This window comes from Panthera uncia (genome assembly GCF_023721935.1).
Source record: "Panthera uncia isolate 11264 chromosome A3 unlocalized genomic scaffold, Puncia_PCG_1.0 HiC_scaffold_11, whole genome shotgun sequence".
In the NCBI taxonomy this organism is placed as follows: domain Eukaryota; kingdom Metazoa; phylum Chordata; class Mammalia; order Carnivora; family Felidae; genus Panthera; species Panthera uncia.
The window spans coordinates 5,683,696-5,696,906 of record NW_026057578.1 but is presented as its reverse complement, the minus strand read 5'-3'; the positions used below and the strand labels follow the sequence as shown (position 1 = coordinate 5,696,906).

The 13,211-nt window shown below is 54.4% G+C and overlaps 1 protein-coding gene across 1 annotated transcript in view; it reads right to left on the bottom strand.

The window, feature by feature from the left end:
• BMP7 (bone morphogenetic protein 7) overlaps positions 1 to 11,817 on the bottom strand; it is a 91,039-nt gene extending 79,222 nt beyond the window's left edge. Inside the window, exon 1 of the mRNA XM_049650583.1 lies at positions 10,866 to 11,817. Coding sequence (XP_049506540.1) covers positions 10,866 to 11,283 — 418 coding nt within the window. The 5' untranslated portion in view covers positions 11,284 to 11,817. The remainder of the gene's footprint in view (positions 1 to 10,865) is intronic.
• Positions 11,818 to 13,211: the final 1,394 nt, after the last annotated feature.

Genomic DNA, 13,211 nt, shown 5'->3' with positions numbered 1-13,211 from the left:
ACGGCTGCTACAAAACGATGGTGTCCTTTATCACTAGGATTTATTTCAGTGGCGTATTTAGCTGACGAAGGACTCTCTGAATTCAGTCCCTACATTCAGCCCTGCAAGATCCCACCCGGACTACAGGAAGTGGCCCTGAGGCCCAGGCAGAAAAGGCAGCACCCCCACTCGGGGCAAGACTTCGTGACAGAGTCATACTCTGCACAAGCCAGACAAGCGCCAGCCAGGACCAGAATCAGGCTCCTGATTCTCTGGGTCAGGAACCAGACGGAGGCTGGAGCGTGCTTTTGCTGAAAGACAAGTCCTAAAGAGGTCAGTCGTTTTACAAGTGGGAAGAGAGAGAAGTGGTTCTTCTTGTTGAACCATGTCAATACCTCAGTGATGCAGAAACTTCTAGAAACACTGGTCTCCACAATGGGGTGCAAGCACTTGGGGGAGGCTAGAGGGATCCACCGGGATGTGGGGAAAATATTCCAATCATAATTAAGTACATTTCAAGGACTGATGGACGTCAGGGAAGGTGGAAATTTACTAGCCAAGCTCTGATAAAAATCTCTGCGTAACTGGTGGATGAGATAAAAAGCGAGGATCTTGGGGTGCCTGGGGGGCTCAGTCGGTTAGGCGTCTGACTCGGGCTCAGGTCATGATCTCACGGTTCGTGGGTTCGAGCCCCGTGTCGGACTCTGTGCGGACAGCTCGGAGCCTGGAGCCTGGAGCCTGCTTTGGAATCTGTGTCTCCTTCTCTCTCTGCCCCTCCCCCACTCATACTCTGTCTCTGTCTCAAAAATAAATAAAAACACTTCAGATTCTGTGTCTCCCTCTCTCTCTGCCCCTCTGCTGTTCACGCTCTGTCTCTCTCTGTCTCAAAAATAAATAAAAACATTTAAAAAACATTTTTTAAATCTTTTTTTAATGTTTATTTACTTCTGAGACAGAGAGAGACAGAGCATGAGCAGAGAAGGGGCAGAGAGAGAGGAAGAGAGAGAATCTCAAGCAGTCTCCCCACTGTCGGCTCCATGCCCAACCACAGGGTTCAAACTCACACACCATGAGATCATGACCTGAGCCGAAACCAAGAGGCAGACACTTAACTGACTGAGCCATCCAGGCGTCCCTAAAGCTCACCATTTTAGCCATTTCAATTTTTTTTTAATGTTTATTTATCTTTTAAGGAGAGAGAGCGAGAGGTGGAGGGGCAGAGAGAGAGGGAGACACAGAATCCGAAGCGGGCTCCAGGCTCCGAGCCGTCAGCACAGAGCCCGACGTGGGGCTCGAACTCACGGACCGTGAGATCATGACCTGAGCCGAAGTCGGACGCTCAACCGACTGAGCCACCCAGGCGCCCCTAAAAAACTTTTTTTTTTAAATACAAAGTGAGGATCGTGTTTCAGCCAACAGTTCCTCTCTTCCACTGCCATAGTCTTCCTGGGAGAAAGCCTTCCCACCATAGTGCAGCACTTCCCAGGTTCTAAGCTGGGGTTCTAGGTTCCCCGCCCACCTTGGGTCAGCTGTGGCCACGTGACCAGCTCTGACCAATGACATGTGAGAAGTGGGGCATTCACTTGTCAAAGCCCAGGCACGATTCACAGAGCCTTTCCCTCCGACTTGGGAACAGGTGACACCGGACAGGGTTCAGCCCCATCAGCCAGGGGACCTGCGCCCCCTGCCAACCCGGCCAAGGCGCGGAGCGTCTACCAAGCCACAATGGAGCCAAACTTAATACAAGAGAACAACAAACCTCTGTGGGTTTAGCCTACCAAGACTGCGGTCTCTGTTATCATGTGGTAACTGCACTTATGCTGATTAGGCAAATGGAGGGCCAAAATAATAAAAATGTAGGACCAGGCCTTTAGCTCGCTGATCCCGAACTGCTGGGCCACGATTCTGAAAGCCATCAAATTCTATCGAACAACATGAACTCACCCGTGAGAGCAAAATTAGGTGCAGGTGTCTCGTTAAATAAAAGTGCAATTTTGTATTAATTAATAATGATCAATTAGTTAAAATGTGTATCAATTAACATCAGAATTTTGCATTTTTTTACCTTTAGGGTCTTCTTTCTTTTTGTTTATTTTTAAACACATTTATTATTGAGAGACAGAGAGAGACAGAGTGCAAGCAGGGGAGGGGCAGAGAGAGAGGGAGACACAGAATCGGAAGCTGGCTCCGGGCTCTGAGCTGTCAGCACAGAGCCCAACGCGGGGCTCGAACCTACGAACCACGGGATCATGACCTGAGCCCAAGTTGGACGCTCAACCGACTGAGCCACCGAGGCGCCCCATGTTTTTACCTTTAGTGCCTTCCTCCTTAAATTTATATTTTAGATATGTTTTATAAGGTAAAAAAAAGAAAAGAAAAAAAAACTAAAACAGTAGGATTTCTTTTTTTTTAGTATTTATTTGGGGGGAGAGTGCAAGCGGGGGAGGGGCAGAGGGCGGGGGACAGGGGATCCAAAGCGGGCTCTGTGCACACAGGCTGACACATGTGGGGTTCTAACTCACAAACCAGGAGATCACGACCTGAGCCCAAGTCGGAGGCTCAAACGACTGCGCCACCCAGGCGCCCCCAATAGGACTTATTTCTAATTAGGGCGTCGACCCAGAAATTTACAAGTGGGGAGGCAAAAGCAAAAAAAAAAAATTCAAAAGAGGCTGCCTTAGAACATCTTCAACTCATTGATGCATACAAGCAGCCAATATCTGATCACCTCCTGTGCCATGAGAATTTGGCAAGACAGTGCAAGAACAAAATAGTAAGAATGTCTGAAAAAACGGTCAAGAAAAGAGTCCTTTATCAAAGGCCAAACACAAGTCATTGAAACCACAGAATAACTTGCTTGCCTCTGTTGGCCGCCTTAAATTGCCGGGGCAGATGAGCACCGGGACCATTACAGAACCAGTCTAAGCTGACCGTCACGCTAAGTGTTTAGATTTTTTTTTTTTTTCCCAAACTACATAAAAGCAAGAGAGAGGCTGGCATGACAAGACAGCACAGGCCTAACTCCAGTGCTTAAAAAACATGCGAGTCCTCGATTTTGGAAACAGTGCAAGTTTTTATTCACAGCCAAATTTAATTAAGCCAGACAACAAAAGATTGGAACTTGAAAGCCACTCTGGGGAGATAAAGATGGGAAAGAATAACACGTGACCTCAAAGATGCAGGGAAACCTAATACTCACTAAGTCAGATTTTTCGAGCAGTGTAGAAAGAGCTGAAGGGAATTTACGGGAAGCCTTGAGTGATTAAGCCCACCCCTCGTCTCGGGCCCTGGAGACGTTCTCTTTCGTCCCAGGGTCTCCAGAGGCTTCTAAACGCACTGAATCCACACAGGGCTTTGTTGCAGCCTCACCCCAGCCGGGGGAGTGGGGGAGCCTCGCACCTGCTCCAATAAAGAGTGGGGAGGCTGTGCTGTTCTGTTAATGAATGCTTTGGGCTTGTCGCTCCCTTGAAGGAAAAGACAATTTGTACTTTGACCATCTTCCAGAAGGGGTGGGAAGAAATAGTTCAGTGCTGGGCTTTTTTTTTTTTTTTAATTAAAACTTTTTATTTTGGAATAATTTTTGACTTAGAGAAAAGTTGCACAGAGAGTACAGAGAGTTCCCATATACCTTCACCCAAGTTTTAGTTTCCCTGGAAATAAAATGTTTAAATAGCCATAGATGCTAAAAGCAAGAGAAATAGTCAGCATTATGCTCTGTTTATCCTCAAAGAAGTTTGGTGTGCTCATTCAAATTTCATCGATCTCGGAAAGAAGGAAATCGTGTGTGTGCGAACACACACACATTTTGGGGGCCATTTTCTTGCTATCTTTAAAATAACATGGGTGGCTTAACCTAAATATTTTAAGTACTAAAAAACACATATGGGGGGGTGGCGCCTGGGGGGGCTCAGTCAGTTGAGCGTCCGACTTCGGCTCAGGTCATAATCTCGCGGTTTGTGAGTTCGAGCCCCGCGTCAGGCTCTGGGCTGACGGCTCGGAGCCTGGAGCCTGCTTCGGATTCTGTGTCTCCCTCTCTCTCCGCGCCTCCCCCACTGATGTTCTCTCTCTCTCTCTCTCTCTCAAAAATAAATAAACGTGAAGAAATAAATTTTTTTAAAAACCTCACCTCGAGACCAATATAGCAAAATGAGTAGGGCTGTGGCCACCACGATAAAAACGAGAGCCACCGTTTCGTGCACACCTACTGTGTGCCAGGCTCTACACGTGTGTGATAGGGTTGTGCCTTCGCCAGGATCTGTGAAGGAGGGGATCGTTACCCAGCTTTACAAAACGAGGACACGAACTCAGAGATGTTAAGGAACTTGTTCAAGGTCACACAGCAACCAGAGAGGAAACAGACACATGGGTTTAAGCTGTGTCTAAAGAGAAATCGCGGCGGATGCCTTTCCGTTCTCCCTTGCCAAGTCACACCCTCGGCTGTCACCGAGAACTTCCGTTACAAGGCAGTGAAGCCCCCCAACCCCCCACTCCATATATCACCCAGAATTAGCTGCAAAGTGTCAGGAAACTTGGCCAGGCAGCCCCAAGCATCAGCAAGGGCTGGAGACCTTCACCGTGAAGCCCTTTATAGAAAGCTGCAGTTGGAAGCCCCCTCTCCCGCAAGGGAACAAATTAACATTGGCATTCCAAACACAGGAAAGGAAGGAAATTGGAAACACAGTTTATACTTGGCCAGCCCTTTGAAACACTGTACCATGCTACCGACATCAATTAATGGAAAGCAGGGCTGGGCTGAGAGGCTCTGGTTTGCAAATGCATTAACACACGTTAAACATGTTTGTACAGGAACCGGATTATAAGCACCCTGGCTCCAAAACAATAAAGCAATTACCCTAAAACTGGTGCTCAGAGTTGTCATTAATTCAATCCACTCCACTCGGATCAGCAAAGGCTTTGCGCAGCTCCCAACAATGCCTTCTGCTACAAATGTTGAAAGGCCGCATTGCACATGCTGCTCTGAGTTTCACATAAGTAAGTGTCAAACTCTTGCGCTCCTGATGTCCTCCCCCCCCACCCCCCAGATCATAAACACTCCCCTCTGGCGAGGGGAAGAACACGCGGCGGCCGGCCCCCGGTGTTCACCCACCGCGTCATTCCCCGTGGGGTTCAAGCAATCTTTCGGGGGGGGGGGGGAGGTCAACTATGAAATATATGAAAAAATATCTGTTCCATATTAAGAAATACCAAGTCACATTTTTGTCAGATATTATTTGTCAAATGCCAGTTGCTGCAAAACCCAGAATTCAACTGCAGCTGAACACACAGCTAATAGCAAATGGTTCACATAATAGCCGTGATCATACACGGGATCGTTTGCAGCGAAAGAACCCCCCCCCCCTTCCTCTATAAACTGTTTCAGGAATTGGAAAGAAAAGCATCTGAAGCTCTGGAATAAATAAAGTACTGTGCCTTGAGCTGCCCCGTACAAAAGACCCAGCATGCTGGGAGCAAGGACGCAAAACAACCAGAAAGGCAAGTGCCCGCTGAACAGCTTTGTAAGAATGCTCACGAGGAAAGATTTTAGATGACGCACGGGGTCAAGCTCACCAGTTCTGGCTCACCGGGTAAGAACCGGCCAAATGCTTCAAAGACCAGCTTCCCCGGGCACCCGCACCCACGGCAGCTCCCACCTGCACGCGCGACGTCCAGGGTCCAGGCGACCCCGCATTCCTGGGGCCGCCTCTGCCCTGCTCCCGCGCCCCGGTGACGTCACGTTGCTCTGGGATCCATCAAGTCTGAGCAATTTGGGTGTGTGAAGCTAAATGTGCCATCATTTTCACCACAAATTAACAGTTTCTATGTAAATATTGGGATTTCCTCGCCCCATGAAGGCGAGAGGAGGCAAAATGGCACCGGCACATTTGATTTAAACTAATTAAAAGCAGAGGGTCATGCAATTCAATATATTGATTTTACCAGTGGGACTTAAGTCTTTTATAAGAAGTATACACAGCTGCGTTGCTCTCCCACCACCACGTTTTCACGGCATTTCTTTGCATTCCTTCTGACGGTAACATGACAGGTCCCACGCATCCCTGCCTGCGCCCGAACCCCCGCGACACTGCCTGACGGCATGAAGGCAAAGTGATGCAGCAGCCTGCCAGAAACAGTGTGTCGACAGCCCCCAGCTAGGTCTGAAGAGTGACTGCAAAGAAACGAACATGGCCAGCCCTTCGGGCCCTCCATTCAAAATATCCATCTGGCAAAACGGATGGGCAGGCTGGGGAGGGTGGGGACTGGGGGAGCGTTAGGACACTGTGATGCTTGCAATGGGCCAAATATGACCTTACCCAATAGGGAAAAAAGATATTAAAGCGATAGGGGTGATCAATCAACTTAGATGGGACTCTCCCCGGAATGAAGTCATCACTTGTCTCGGAGTTCAGCGGACATGTGATATTCGCTCACATCACAGGCATTCTGGCCATCAGGGGATCGGACGCCAGCTGGGTTTATCTCGCAGGGGTTTGAGAGCCCTACTACGGGATGAAAGGCCCCTGATCCACAGCTCACAAGAGCTGTGTTTTGAGTTCATTTCTTTATGGGGAGATGGCGGGGAGGGGGAGAAGGTGAGGGGTGTCGGGGCGGGAGGGGGCAGAGGGAATTTCAAGCAGGCTCCACGCTGTCAGCATACAGCCCCATGTGGGGCTTGAACCCACGAACCGTGAGATCACGACCTGGGCCGAAACCAAGTCTGCCGCTTAATCGACTGAGCCACCCAGGCGTCCCAAGAGCTGTGCTTTAGAAGCGGTTTCTTCTCTCTGGGCATTCACAGAATCGTCCCTTTGCAGTCCTGAAATCAATCTATCCGGGCCACCTCCCTCGCCCCACTCCACAACCAAAGCAGAGCCCCGGAATCAAAACCCCAAACTAGCCACAGCAGGCTGGCACCCAGGGCTCGGCCTCAACCTGCTTGGATTCCCGAAGGGCATGCAAAGAAGATCAAGAAAGTTCAAGTCCGGGGCACGTATATCCTTGGGAAAAGGGGTGGGGGGCGGGGGTGGGAGAAGATCTGTGATTTAAGAAGCAGGAAAAGGAGGTTTAAGGGGAGCGATTTCGCGAGGGTTCCGAAGCACACAGCTGTTGGTGCAGCCCTAGAGTGAGGACACCCTGCAGCAAACAAGAAAAGAAAGCTAGAAAGAAGGGGGAAAGCCTGTGTGACATCTATATTAACCTCCAGCTGCTCACCAGTGAGGGCCTGCGCTCCAAGTGCTGGAATGTGGATCCGCCCCTTCCAAATTTTAACACAAGCCAGGTTACAGCTGCAAATGCCTCCAGCCCATGCTCCCTTCTCGAAGCACTCCCTGAAGGAAATTTTTAAACTGTAACAGAATCTTTTTCTAATGGTCTACAGTGGTAGGGCCTGTTCTTAAGGGGCAAGAGGAGAGATCTTAATGCCAAACACTTGTCAACAAAAAGGACAGCCAGATGGCATAAAGCAAAAAACTGCACAGCCTTCTTCTCCCCGCTCTTTGGCTGCGTTAACAAAAGCCACTTTGAGACGTGGAGTCCAATAATGACCGGTTTCCAGCCTTTTCCTTTTTTTAATTCAGCTCCGAAGATTCAACAAATTTGCTTCCTTCATAACCTGGGCCGGAGACGAACACCCATCATACACCCCTAATGCCAGCCGGCTTCTTTTGAAGGTTCCAAAAGGGGCCGCTGGATTTCCCCAAAGGCAAAAAGAAAAAAAAAAAATGGTAGGGGGCTCTGGCTGGATTCTGTCTGCAGAACTCACATTGCCTGGGGACAACTTCAGAGAAGGTAGCCTGTTTTGAATTCAAAAACTTAAGTTCTACACAGAGGAATCAGGGGCTTGTTAATCCAAACCAGTTTACAAATCTCGCCATTGAACCGAAGGGGCCCAGGCTGAGATGTGAGTCTCCCTCGCAGCTCAGCTAGCGTTACACGGGAGGGGGGGGGGGGGGGGTTCATCAGACAGGCTGGTCTTTGTCATAAGGTGGGGTCTGAAGTCCTCAATCTCAGCACCTGGTTTTGTTGTACATTCTCTCCCAGCTCCTTCTCTAGTTTAGACCCCACTCAGCCTGGCAAAAAGCTAGAATTCCAAGGAGAACAACTTAGACGAACAAAACCGGGTTTGGCTGCAGACACAAGAGTAATGTACTGGGTCTGCAAAAGCCTTCAGAATCCAGGCAGAGGTCTCCCCGGCATGCAGGGCAGCAGCGGTGTGGAGTGGAGGGAGGAGAGGGTGGTGGAGATCGCCAGCTTCTCCACCCACAGCCCCCCAACGTCACCCCAGGTCCCCCGCATGATACCCACTAATGGTCTGATAGGGACAAATGACATTTTCTTCTGCTTGGATAAAGTGAGACTAAATGCACCTTTAGAAAACTTGGTATGTTACAGATCAATTACGCTTTGCAACCCCAGGAAAAACCATGTGCTCCCTCTGCAAACTTAGCTTCCAGATTAGTCTCCTACAGACTCCCCTCCACCCCCGGCTGCCACCCCCAAGCCCCTCCCATGGAGAAATTCTGGAGCCTGGACAGAATGGAAGGGACGGGCGGTTTACTCCTGTGCTGTTGCTCAGCAGAAATTAAAGGCCAACCTTAAAGCATCTACAGGAGGAGTCTTGCCAAACTGCAGCCCAGGTCTTCACCCAACTAATTACCTCGAGTTTTAGGGACGGCGAGAGAAAGAAAACAAGGTCAGCGCACTCTGTTAAAAGGCACTCTGCCATCTAATTTGGAATGATGTTCCAGAAAGCAAGACCTGAGAAAGTCAGGACTGTCCCACAAAGCCCAAAGCCAGCCCGACTGATTAAGAGGCTCAGACAAGCCGGTCTTTGTCCTTTCAAGATGAAAGAAATGGGGCTAACGGGTTGAAAGGTGTGTGTTCAGCCAGAGGAGGTGAACCACCCAGCTGTGGCCTTCCCAAACAAGTCCCAGCTCGCTCCCACCACCAAGGGAGAGCAAACAGCCCTGCCCCAAGGTTCCCAGAGGCGCTCAGTCAGCAGCCTAGTCCTTCTCTGGGGTGGGGGGAGCCCTGACCACCGAGGCTCATCCATATAAACAGGGTGCTTTTCTGCACTGGGTTTGCAAAGCCTTCCACAGAAGCCAGGGTTTACATACACCTTTCTAATGACCCCAGCCTAGCTCTGAGGGCCACCCCTGGGACCTGCTGCATTCAGTGAGAGTCACGGGGACCCAAGAGAGCATTAGATACCATAAATCCCTCACCAGAGAAAGGGCCTTGGCTAACCCCCAGCTTCAGGATGGTTACAGAGCCCCGCTTTTATAAATATATTTGGAATTTTACTTTAGGTTCTGGTGTAGGTCATAAATACACATTGTAAAAAAAAAAAAAAAAAAGGCACACAGACAAAAGTGCAGACAATGAAAACTCAGACCCCAGCTCCCACTCCCTAAGCCCCAGCTCCAGTGCTACCCACCCCCCCCATAAAATGTATTTCACGTTCATGGTATCTTCTTCCAGGGGGAACGGATGATATACAAGCACATACTAACCTCACTGATCTGCACCTTGCTTTTTTCCACCTCATACATCTTGGAGATTGTTCTAAATCAGGACATATGGAGCTGCCTCCTTCTAACAGGCTGCTTAGTATAATTTAAACTTTCTTGAAGTTATTTTGGCATCTAAACCTCCCACCCTTTTCTAGCTGAGAGTCGCTGCACTATTTGATTTCTCGCTATTATTAGGACAGACAATGGCGACCCGGGAACTCAGGGAACCTTATCCGGTGCTGGAAGCACGAGGGTTGATCCCCGCTCCCCCGCGCCCCCTTCCCTGCCCCGCGCCCCCAGCGGGGGGCTTCGGTATCATCTCCCTGTTGACACGGCGCCCGTGGGCGTGAGTTTGTTGTCCTGGCTCCGTTCGCGTTTTCGCAGCAAGTTACACACGTAGAATGAAATCGGCTCAGGAAACGGCGCTATCGGGGCGTGTTATCTCGGGAAGCCAAATATTTGATCATCAGTCCTACAGCGCGCTGCCGGGGGTTAGTTTGAGCAAGTCGGGCGACCGTGCGCGCTCTGATGGAGGAGCCCCCGCGCCCCCGCCGCAGCGCCAGCCTCCCGTCCCCCGGGCCATCGCGGCTCCAGGCGAGAGCTAGGTCCCCCGGGACCGCCCCCGGCAGCGTCTGCTCGGAGATCCCGCGCCACTCAATCACCAAAACCCGCGGTTTGCGCGCCACACGTGATAAACGCCGAAAATGGATTCTGCCCGCCCGGGACCTATCATTAAATATTTAAAATAGAAAGCTCGCGATGGCACCGTTTCTTCCCCGGCTCCCGCCAGGAGAGCTGGGAGGCAAGGGGGCGCCCGGCCGCCAGGAGGGCGCCCGGAGACACTGGCGGCGCGCCGCACGCCAAGGCGGGCGCACCGCGAGGGGACAGGTAGGGCTTCACGGGGCGGGGAAGGGGGTGCGACGCCGGCGATGCCAGGTCCAGGCAGGGCTGAGAGGGGCCCCGAAAAGGCGGGAAGGCAGCTTCGCCCAACAGGGCCCTTTAAATCCAGGTAGCAGGGGCCGCGCGGGCCCGGCACGGCTCACATGACCCAGCCCCGCGCTTTGAACTGAGCCGCGGCGGGCCCGGCGCCTCCCGCCCCCCAGAGGTGCGGCCGGCCGACTTCACCCGGAGGGGGCTTCAAACCAACCCCTTCCTCCGCCAAACTCCCACGGGCCGAAGGAGCCCGGCTCGCCCTACCTGGGGCGCGCGCTGCTTGGGGTCCACGGGGGCTCGGACCCTGCGCCAGGCACTGCGGTTTTGCAAACCGCCCGGAGTGTAAAGATGGGCGGGCTGCGTGCAAAAAGGGACCCCCCCCCTCCCCGTCCCAAAGTGCCTCCTGACCTAGAGGCTCACCCCCTCCCTCCTGCCCGCACTCACCGAGGTTGACGAAGCTCATGACCATGTCGGCGTCGGTGAGGAAGCGGCTATCTTGCAGGCTGGCCAGAGGGGGGCCCTGGGTACTGAAGACGGCCTTGTAGGGGTAGGAGAAGCCCTGGCCGTCGGGCCCGCCGCCCTCCTCCACCGCCATGGCGTTGTACAGGTCCAGCATGAACATGGGCGCCGAGTTGTGCTTGCCCTGGAGGTGGGGGCGCGGGCGATGGGGCAAGCCCAAGATAGAGAGGATCTCGCGCTGCATCTCCCGCCGCTCCTGGCTGCGGAGGCGCCGGTGGATGAAGCTCGAGTGCACCTCGTTGTCCAGGCTGAAGTCGGCCAGGGCGGAGCGCAGCAGGAACAGGGGCGCCCAGAGCGCCACGAAGCTGTGGGGCGCCGCGGCGCGCAGCGAGCGCACGTGCATCGCGCCGGCTCTACGCGCGACCCGGGCTCCGGGCACCCGGCACCGGGGCCCGCGCCGCCCCAGGTGGCGGAGGGGGGCAGGCGGCCGTCCACGCCGCTCGGTCACTTGCTGCAGACGGGTCCCGCTGCGCCCGCGCCGGACATGGCCCCTCCCCGGCCGGCTGCGCTCTGCTGCCCGGACCCCAGCCCCCTGCTCGGCGCCGGCCCCGGGGTCCCTCGCCCCGCACTCGCCCGGGCTCACCGCGGGGCTCGGAAACCGGCTGGAGCGAGCGAGCGAGCGAGGAGGCGGGCGCGGGTGGGAGGAGCAGCCGGCAAACCTAGGAGCCGGCAGAGCGAGCGCCGGGGAGGCAGCGAGGCGGCGGGCGAGCGAGCGCTCCTTCCTCCCGCTCGGCTCGCGCTCTCGCCCTCGGGCGGCGGCGACCCACTCTCTTCCGAACTGCGGCGCGGAGAGCGGGGGCCCCGAGTCGCTCTCCCAGCGGTGCGCGCCCTTGATCGCACGAGAGGCCGCCTCGGGAGCTCCAGACTGGTACGCGCTGGGGCCTGGGAGGAGGAGGAGGAGGACGGGCTTCCAAGGGCCCCTCCCGCGCCCGCGGCCTCCCACCTGCCCTCGGCCCCGCCCTCCCCCCAGCTGCGCCCAATGGGTTCATTCATTCCTTCTAGTGCGCTCTACAAATATTTACCGAGTGCCCACGGGGTGCCCAGCGCCGGGCCGGACGCCGCGGGGATGGGGAGGGAGGAATCCGAGCCGGCCCTGCCCTCTGGGGACGCGGAGTCCGGCCAGGGAGGAGGCCTGAGCGGGACCGGTGGGATTCTTCTCGGGCTGAGGGGGAAGAAGCGGGGGAGGGCGGGGGGGGGAGGGTGCGGAGGCCGCGCAGCAATCCGAGAAGGCTTCCCGGAGGAGGTGACCCCGAGTCCCTCCCTCCCCTCTGCTCCACCAGCCCCCCTCCCCCCATTTACTCCAGCCACGCTGACCCCTGTGCGCCTCCCAGCGCTTAGCGCCAGCCTTCGCTCTTGCCACCCCCTCCGCCCGGAATTCTCTCCCTTCCCACCCTCTGTGCCTAGCTCCGATAGCCAACCCTCCACCTCCGGGTGCCACTCGGGTGCCACTTCCTCCCGGACCAGGAGAGGTAAGGTCACTTCTTGTGTTTTCTTGAACTCCCCCCTCACCGCCTGGATTCCTGTTTTGAGTTATTCGTGCTGCCTTTATTGTCTCGTGCCCCCCCCCCCCCCCGCCCCGCGTCACACACCGGAAACGGAGTCCCCCACCCCGGAGACCCAGGCCTGGCTTCTCTGAGCCTCCTCTGTACCCGCTGCGCCTTGGACCCGGGTCCTGGTAGCCACTGTGGCCGCACAATCATTATCTGCTGAAGGATTGAAATTGTGTGAGCTGCAGAACTCGCCCCGCCTCCTCCCCTCTGGGCCCCCCCCCGCCCCCCTTCCCGTTTACTTCCTAGCACTCCGGAGCCTGGGACTGAATACCCTGGCCCCTACCCCACCCCATGTCCGCCCTTCCCCATCAGCCCCTGGCTTGGCATTGTCTGAGGATCCACCTTGCACCCAGTTCCCCTCTGTGGCTCTGTGCCTGAGACCTCCTTTCTTCCCTCCTGGCCTTCCCTCACCCTGCAAACATCCTGAGCTCCTCGGGGCCCAGCGCTATTGGGCAGGGACACGGACGCCTTGGATGATGCTTGGAGAACTTAAGTGAATTACTGCCCTTCAGAACCTTGATGTCTTCATCCGTAAAAACGGGAGCAAAATACTCCCCCGGAGTGCGAGTGAGGCCGTGGGTACAAGTTCAACCTTGCCTCCCTCCCCTCCTAGGACTGCCCCAAAGAGGCAAATCCAGAAGCTAGGAGTTCCCAGATGGTGGGTTAGAGTTTGGGAGGAAGGTATTGAGTTTGGGAGACAAGAGCCCCGGCTGGTGGGGGG